This window comes from Bombyx mandarina, chromosome 06, assembly GCF_030267445.1.
Source record: "Bombyx mandarina strain Sakado chromosome 06, ASM3026744v2".
Classification (NCBI taxonomy): domain Eukaryota; kingdom Metazoa; phylum Arthropoda; class Insecta; order Lepidoptera; family Bombycidae; genus Bombyx; species Bombyx mandarina.
In genome coordinates, this window is record NC_143213.1 from 3,274,796 (window position 1) to 3,284,682 (window position 9,887).

Consider the following 9,887-nt stretch of genomic DNA (forward strand, 5'->3'; position numbering starts at 1 on the left):
AAAATCTAATTTTAACACGAAAAGATTTAATGTGACCAACGCAAGAAATTGATTTGTAAATTTCCTGAAATACAGATTTCAGTATTAATTATGTATTTGTAAGCCGTGGTATCGTAAAGTTTGTTTAACGCACTAGTTTATTTTATCGTTAATCTAAATTTATCACATGCAACAAACACCCTAAAATCGTCACATGGGTTTTGCTCTTATTTTACGTACATACGAGAAACCCAAATGCGGGTCACGTAATGATTCTGGACATCTTTTCTTTTTCCCCTATCTATGCTGATAGCCTTGAGAGGCTATTTCAGCTTCGCCTTGACGTGTAGGTGAACTCACGGGGCTCGAATCAGAGTGTTGCTAACACTGACCCTAGCAAGAGAGACCCGGCGAGAAACTCAGTAGGCTGTGTCTATGGGTTAATTCGCTCGTCGAGCCCTTCGCCGCAAGCGACGGGTTCGACGAGGACGGTGACCGGGAATTTAATCAGTTCCCGTTATTTCAAGCGTTACAAGCGCCATAAACACAGGCTACTGAATAATTGTTCTAAGAGTCCGTCAAATAGTAGTGTCTATTTATACTTTTGTTATTAAATTAACATTGATTTTCGATTCCCGCCACATAATAAATAGATTATACCCGTTTCGGCTTCAATAAATTAATTACATCATCGGTATAATGATCCTATGATAAATCCAAGAAATGTAGTTTTAGGTGCAATCTGTAAATATTGTTGTAATTCTTTTTTTTACATTTATTTATTAACGTCATATTAAAACAATACAAAACTTTTATAGTTTTTATGTGTCTTTATTTACCTTAATTCACACTGTCTTTTTCCGATAGGGTTGACACTGTTGACAGTAACGGAGTTAATACTGCATTTTGTATATGATTATAAGCTTTTTTAAGTCTAGTAAAACACTTCTATATTATGTTCTAAATATTTCTTATCTCTATATGTAAAAATGAATCGCTGTTCGTTAGTCTCGCTAAAACTCGAGAACGGCTGAACCGATGTGGTTGATTTTGGTCTTGAATTATTTGTGGAAGTCCAGAGAAGGTTTAAAAGGTAGATAAATATAAAAATGCTCGGAATTTAAAAAAATAACAATTTTATTTTTCTTTTGATGTGTCCCCCGTCGGAAGGATTACTTTTGTTTGTTTTAAGTTTATTTTATACAAAAGTTTAGGTGTTTTATTTATCGATTGAGGCACTACGAAGTCTACCGGGTCAGCTAATTCTTAATGTTTCTGAATTTGCTAGAATCATTCCTGTAGAAAAAAAGGCGCGATTCAGATATGCCAATTTAAGGACATTGGCCCGTTTATTCTCATCAAGCACGTTTGTTTGTCTCTCTTTTAGCAGTACCTTCAAATTACTTTAAAATAGTTTTAATTAGCATGAGAGAGCCGACTGTATTTTCTAATTTAATCTATTCTCAATTTGACCACAGACGTCAAAAACAAAAGTTTGACAATAAATAAATAGTATACATGCGTGTGTGCGTCAAATACATGGTAGTGTGTGTAATGTTTTTTTTTATTGATTTAATGTATTTTTATGCATAATTAAAAAAAAAAATTAGCATCCTGCACTCCTTCTCTAGATTCTTTATAAGCGTTGGAAATTTCATACTCCTCCGTCCGCGCAATTTTCGTAAAAAGGGTTACAAAGCTTTTGCTTCACGTATTAATATATAGATAATTAGTATTATCCGTATTCAACAATTACGTTAGAATATTTGCAAGGCATAATAAACTGTTACGGAATTTATAGGTACCATTAATATCACTACGCACCTTGACACCGGAGTCACAAATCCAGTGTAATTATTGTGTGATTCAAATTCATCAAACCATATGCAGCAAAAAAAAATGTTTTTGTAATTAACCGTAAATCTTTCAGTATTCTACAAGACGACCGCTAGGGGCACCCGTCATCTAATAGTCGACGGTTTCGCCTTCGTCTGCCGATCGTATTGCCAAAACCACATAAAGAAGACCTGGAAATGCGCCAGTCACGCCGGATGCACTGCCAAAGTCCACACAGTCGACGACGAAATAGTAGGCCTTCATAACGATCACATTCATCCAACGAGTAGCTTTAAAAATAAATTCCTTCAGTCGACGCAATCGGATCCGGCGTTTTGATGTATCGAAAGAGCTGTCTATATCTTAAGATATCGTATAGAATATTAAGACCTTTATTACTGGTGGTAGGACCTCTTGTGAGTCCGCGCGGGTAGGTACCACCGCCCTGCCTATTTCTGCCGTGAAGCAGTAATGCGTTTCGGTTTGAAGGGTTGGGCAGCCGTTGTAACTATACTGAGATCATAGAACTTATATCTCAAGGTGGGTGGCGCATTTACGTTGTAGATGTCCATGGGCTCTAGTAACCACTTAACACCAGGTGGGCTGTGAGCTCGTCCACCCATCTAAGCAATAAAAAAATAAAAAAAGAATATGTTAAGGTCGCAATATGCTCTGGATTGTTTTAATTAGATTAATGAAGTTTGGTTACTAATGGAAAGTACAATATTAGGATAGTCATTATCAAGTCATAATACCTATATATTAGTCAGAAGTTTAGGTTCGTAAGTATTCTTATTGAATCGAAATTCAATAGATTTAACATAATATGGTTACGGTATTATACTAGTTAGTTTTTAGCTCAATAATGGAGCATTTACGAAAAATCTATGATATTATAATACTTAGCAATTTATGTGTTTTTGTTTGTCATAAGCTATGTAAATCTATCAGATGTTTTATTATTAATAAAATAAAAATTAATTTGAATTTCAAACTCCAGTTGCTTTAATATGTGTTTTCCCCTCCGGCTTGTTCTTTTATCTAGCCCCTTATTTATTTATATGTTATATAGTCAAGTTTTCTTTCCAAAATTTCATTTGCAGAACTGTTGCTATTGCAGAATATTATGCTATGTAAAGACTATTTCCTCCTGCTTGTTAAATGATTACGTGAAAGACGTGAGCTAATGGTCGCATGTGACCAATTTAAAAAATGAAGCAAAAATAGTCTTACCAACAAATCTAATCGCTGTTCTATTGTAATAAAGACTTTATCTCTTTAAACATAATATTTCCAAAGTATTGGTACAAGTGGGCTCCAGTAACCACATAACATCTGATGTATCTTGACCTCTTCTGTTAAAACCAAAGATATAAATAAAAAATCTTTCAATACATGCATTTTTTATCCAAAATTAATGTACGTGCACCAATCATAAATTTCAACTATAATTCCAGGTCAGTTTATACCAACAATAAAAGGCGGTAAGCTCTTATGCCTGTACGGATACACATTCCACCGTGAATATGGTGACGAATTCAGAAGCTACTGGAGATGTTCGAATAGACTTGCATTTTCGTGCAAATGTAAAGCTCACATAATCTACGGACAAATATTTATAACGAATAGACATAATCACCCCCCAAATAATAAAATTAAAAATTAAAACTAGAGGGTAGATTTGTTTTATACAAATATCCTCAGTAGGTAATCGTTTGACATGATCCTGTCACTGCGCTATCGATCTCTCGGGCTTGAGCTCATCAACCAAACTGAGTGTAGCTGGAATATAGCCCCGAGGGGCTACGAGCAAGTAGAAGGGAAAAAAGCACTATTAACCTTGCGTTTTTAGAAATATTTTTTGAACGTACCATATGGCTTTGGAATAAACTCACATTCAGGCAATTTCCGGACCGCTGTAACACAATCTTACTTCAAACGAGTTTCGAAAAGAGTTAAATAAATAAATTGATCATAACAGTGACCAGTACATTATTAGATGAGCCGTTGAAAGCGTTCGCCTGCCTTGAAAGGCTATGAAATAAAGACTGAAGAACTTCAATACGGAGTTACTAAACACCTTATGGGAGTGAATTAAACGAACGTGTGATTCCCGGCTTAGAATTGGACCTACCTAAGTCTTCCGGTGGATTTTGTAAAAGGCGACTAAGGGACTTCTTTTGGCTACCATCTTATGCTAATGATAACACTCCCAAGAAGCGTTTTCGTCGGGCAACCGGCTGGTCGTATAACTCATGACAAATCCTTAAGTAGCAGGATAAAAGTACATTTTGCGCCGACCTCACATAATGTAGGATAAGGCTGAGAGGAAGGAAGTGAATTTAAGAAGTAAATTTAAAATGTTTTAGTATATTACTTTGTAGCGAGTAGTTGATTTATTTCGAATCTGAAGGATGAAGGATGCAATGAGCGTCGCTTAAAATTTCTAACACAATCACAACATCGCACATGCTATAAATGGCATTGTTCATATATGTATACTATATGTTTCTGATACATATATCTTCAAATTATTGTAAACTCACGGTTAATTTATCGGATCTCTTTAATTTTTGGCTCAAAATGTTATACATATTAAGTTTATTAGATACGTTAAGCTTTTCTTTAAATAAATACTTAAAAATGTCGTTTCAATTATCTTTTACACTTGAAATTTAGTTAGATGTATTTGGCTTACTGAATTAGTGTAAAGTCTAGTTTCAAATAGCTTATGTACTGATTTCATTTACAGCAGGTCAATTCGAGAACGTGCAAATCACCGGTGTAACATCACAAGTATCCCAGGGCGAATCCTCCGACGATGACGTCATCGAGGTCGTAAGAGATGAAGCGCCAATAGAAATACTATCAGATGGCGAAGAAATAGAGTTGGAGAAAAGTCGACATGAATCTGTCATTCAGAATTTCCATTTCACGAATACTCCAGTAGAATCGCCCGGAGAAGAAAAAGATATTAACGTTGAAGATGACCCATTGAAAAGTTTTACGTCTTTGACTGACTGTAACTCAAGTAATGGTACAACAATTGACATGCCACCAGAAACAAACATAGACTCACAATCGAAATCCGAAAGTGCCTTAAATCATGAAATAGTCACTGACAATGAAAATTTCATTGATGTTGTCAAAGACAATTTAACAGTTGAGAAACAATTTGGATTGGAATCGATTAATAAGGAAGTTGATTCTAATTTATCCCAAGAAAATAGTAATGGAAAATCAGATATCCCATTGAATAAAAATGACGAAAATGTTTAGATTACTGTAATTTATTGCAGGTATATATGTATATGCAGTGTATCCCGTTAACTGACCATAAGACGGCACTAGAATATCAGAGCTGTAGAAATAAAATTAGCATAGAAATCGTCAATGTCAATGAAAACCAGCTATTTTCGTAAATATTGACAGTGAGAGCATTCAAATCGATAAGGGATGAGATACTAAGGTTCTAATGCCTAGCGTCTAAGCACCATCAAGTCTTTGTTACTGCCGCAAAGTATAAACGTTTCCAGATGTAAAGAATAAACCGATCGTCAGTATTAAGAGCTCATACGAATACGTGCCATGTCTGCCATCTTACCACGCCACGTATGTACGTCGCGATGCCTGCAATTTGGATCCGCACCACTTACCTAATTACTTTTTTTAGATTGACGATGTGGTAAAATATCAAAAATGAAATCTAAAGTTACTGATAATTGATTAATCGAATTATCCTATGTTTTTCTTTTTTAGTCACAATCATTAGACAATCTTTCAACTGTAATTAGGAAGTTCAGCTATTCACTCTTATAGAGAAAAGTTATAAATTATGGTAAACCTTACAGTCAATAACAGCATCTCGCAAGTTACCTTTAAATTTTCACAAAAATGGCTGGTGTCTATGGCGCCGATACCGACTATTAGACGTTAGAAGAAGCTTTAACGCGCCATATTACTTCCAGTTTACGGGACAAACTGTGTTATATATAAAATAAGACCCATCGCTAATAATAATTATCGCTATTCCAAAATTAATTTTCGGATATTTATGATTCTCTGGCTAGATGGTGCGATGACCTCCGCACGGTGACCGAAAAGAAGTGGATGAGGAGAGCCGCAGACCGGGCTCAGTGGTGTAGATTGGGAGAGGCCTATGTCCAGCAGTGGACGACTGTGGGCTGTTGATGATGATGATGATGATATGATTCTCTAACGTAAGATAAGAAAAAGCATTTTTTTGTAAAGAATTCGCCTGAGTTTTTTTTTTTCATAGAAAAATTTTGAGCTACTTTTGTATTATTAACTTTGTTATTCACAATAAAATGTAATTTAAAAACTATGTTTGTTTTGTTAAACTGCCGATCAATAAAAAATAATCAGATTCCGCTGACCGGTCGCAATGAGTCCCTCTCGGAATATCTACGCCATACAGCTACGCTGATGAAAGTTTGGAAGATGGAAGTCGTCGTGGCCTAACGGATAAGACGTCCGGTGCATTCGTGTTGAGCGATGCACCGGTGTTCGAATCTCAGGCGGGTACCAATTTTTCTAATGAAATACGTACTCAACAAATGTTCACGATTGACTTCCACGGTGAAGGAGTAACATCGTGTAATAAAAATGAAACCCGCAAAATTATAATTTGCATAATTACTGGTGGTAGGACCTCTTGTAAGTCCGCGCGGGTGGGTACCACCACCCTGCCTATTTCTGCCGTGAAGCAGTAATGCGTTTCGGTTTGAAGGGTGGGGCAGCCGTTGTAACTATACCTGAGACCTTAGAACTTATATCTCAAGGTGGGTGGCGCATTTACTTTGTGAATGTCTATGGGCTCCAGTAACCACTTAACATCAAGTGGGCTTGTCCAAAAAAAAAATTAAGTATTAAAAGCTCAGTGGACATTTCGTGACTTCGATTTACGTGCCACTTGAAACCAATTCTACATTAATTTTTAGATTTTTTTATGATCTAGTTTTAAGAGTTACCGGAGTCCACATACCTGTAATTATTGATTAAAAAACGCAGTTATTCTGCGCTATTTTTCGCTGGACATACATTTAGAGATCCTTGTAACTGTTTACGTAATGAGTAAGTTGCGAAAACAAACAAAACAATAACAACAGAACCATAATAAAATGAAAAATCTGTTCAAAATAATATTGGTGGTTAAACTAATACTTCAACCCTGTATTTAGAGTAAATACATGGATTCAGCACTACTGTGCCCATCATTTTAATTTGAAATAAAGTATATGCCAACCTTCACAACCAACAGCAGTATTTTACATATTAGATCTTACTAAAGATGCGTTTTTAGAACCAGAGTTAGATGCAGCGTTCATTGAAGCGAATGGTCGACGTATATTGATGATACGCAATAATCGATTCCTGAAACACTACGAGAGACAAGGACGAACAAGATGGCGTTGTTGGAGGTCTTTCACTAGATGCAATGCTATAGCGATCACTGAGGGAACCAGTATCGTCAAACTAACTGACGTGCATAACCATTAGATTAAACATTTAACAACTAGGTTAAACAGTATGGGAAGTTCAGGGCTTTTTGATCTATTTTGTACTTAGGGCAGATGGTGGTATAACATAATTTCATGTCTTCATTAATTTAAAAGTCATTAAATTAGATATTTAAATTGTACTATAAATACAAGATAACAGTTTTTACTAGCCGAAATTTCAATTTCGAAGGTTATAAATCGGTAAATAAATATGAAATTAAGCTAATTAGAAAATATTCAAAAAAACATAGATCCTGCGTATATTGTCGTTCTTAATTCCATAGTAGGTAGTGATTATTTAAAAAGATCTCTTAACAATAAACTTCTTAATGAATAGGCTTTGTGAACTAATCAGAGCTTTTATGCATGGCTACACGAAATGTAATTCGCATTTATTTCAAAATAAATTGGAACAGAAATGAATGTTTTATATGTATGTTTTATTCTTCCTTTTCGATTCTAGGGTTTTAACACAGTGTCCTTTGTTAATTAACAATATCTAACTGGAATCTCATGGACTTTTTCTTTTAAAATGGGATGTGACAACTGAATCAATGTAAAATATCTCTGTCAAAAAATAAAATGAGAATGTTTCTTGACTTATTTTTTTTAACAAAATTTTTTATTGTTACATATCTTTTAAATGAAAAATGGGTTCACAGTGATAATACTAAGAAAGAATAAGTACATTGTACTTTAATCTCACTTTCAAGATGTAGCATATTGTTTTTCCCACTTTTTTTTTATTATTCTACCAATTATTTATTTACTATTCCAATAGAAAAAAAAGCTTTATTTTTGTACGTCACTTTCCAACATATTTATTTCAAAAACTCAATTTTAAAGAATTGTGTTGTTTTTATTTATTTTATTTATAACTTAACTTAAGAGACATTGAACTTGATTACGAGTTGTACTAAATGAATAATGTAAAATTATTAAGGTCATGAAAAATACTTTACTAACATATCTTTTTGGTTTTATTTCCGTTCGATTCTCTTATCTTAGATTAAAATAAAATGGCGAAACAATTTTTTTATTCTTTCTATTATCAATTATTAAGACCGTCCTAATTCAAAGTACTGGTAGATACTCAACATGGATTGCAATATAAATTTTCGAACAAAATATATTCCAAAGTATCCAATGATCGCAATTCGCAAGGATTCGCTGGATTCGGACAGCGTAGAATAGATTGTAGATGTAGCGTAATAGTAGTGCACCCATTACTTCTTACTTAAACTTGTATGTCTATTTGTGGACATCTTTCGCCCGACGGTGACAATCTTGAATTATTACGATAAACGTTCACCCATATTATGGACATTCTTTTGGAATATATTTTAATAGCTAAAACTTAAGTGAGATTATTCAAATCAAATTGACAAGAATTGAAGTCAAGTTAATTTTCTAGGAATGTTACAGAGACTAAACTGGATCGGAGAAAATAAAACGAATCACTATACATTTCTTAGATGTTTGAGTTAATACCAGCCGCATTAGATTATTTTCGATTCCCCATTACGATCCCTTCTGAAAAGCTTTGCAAGCTAAGTTAAAGAATTCCTAATACCTTCAATGGCCACATAGAGGTAGAATAATAGTTCGTATATTATGTTGTAGAACATGTCGAGAACTTGACCGCTTAAGATTCATTGATATCATTGAAATCTCAAATCATTGGTGAGCGATAAAAAAAAAGCAAAATAAAAATACCAAACTTTGTTTACCATACCATTTTATTTATTTTGCATAAAAAAATAGTTTTCATTCATTACATTTATCTACATTTTCATTAAAAGAAAATGACAAAACTATTTGGGTATTTTGGTTATTTTAACCGGCAACACACTTCATATCACCGAAAAAGTGATGAATTACTGAAATAAAAGACAAATTTTATACTTGATTTTAAAAAGATTTAATGGGTTTCCATAATACCAAACTAAACTCCTAAGGCACGACTTATTTCGAAATACCCTCGCTTACATTAAAGCTACAAATTGCATTATATGCAACAAGTCGAATAATTAATTCTTTAAGGCACTTTTACAGTTCAAAGGTGGGGTTTCGTGATAATTTACATTGTAATTTGCATTAGTTTCAAAGCAGGTTTACACGCCATAGAAATGAAACATTGAGAAGTATGTATTTATAAACCTCATTCTCTTGCAGGCTAAATCTTTTAGATGTACAGGTTAACCTCTTTTAAGTTTGTCTTTTATTCTCTTCGATTTTACAAATCACAACGGTACTAAAGATGTGTTCACTTCAAAATATTTCACAATAGAAAAAATACTTAAATTTCGATAATGACGAAAAATACGCGTGTCACGTCACACACTTATGAGTATTGTTCTCTTGCAATAAATCCGGATTTTTGTTTTCGTTACAGTCTTAATACAAACCAATTGCAATCTTTGACTAAATCAACATTCAAAGCATGATATCAAAAATAACCTTCTGAAACAATTTCGTGAATACTTACTATGAAATTATCTACATTTGTGATTTCCAAAGAAGGAATGATGTGAAACCTTAGCCTAAGTG

At 33.9% G+C, this 9,887-nt stretch overlaps 1 protein-coding gene across 1 annotated transcript; it reads left to right on the forward strand.

The window, feature by feature from the left end:
* Positions 1–3,341: 3,341 nt before the first annotated feature.
* LOC149502788 (uncharacterized) lies at positions 3,342–6,158 on the forward strand. The gene is made up of 2 exons (XM_089728493.1): positions 3,342–3,401; positions 4,534–6,158. Exons 1-2 carry the CDS (start codon positions 3,342–3,344, stop codon positions 5,092–5,094), a joined length of 621 nt encoding a protein of 206 aa, XP_089584619.1. The 3' UTR covers positions 5,095–6,158.
* Positions 6,159–9,887: the final 3,729 nt, after the last annotated feature.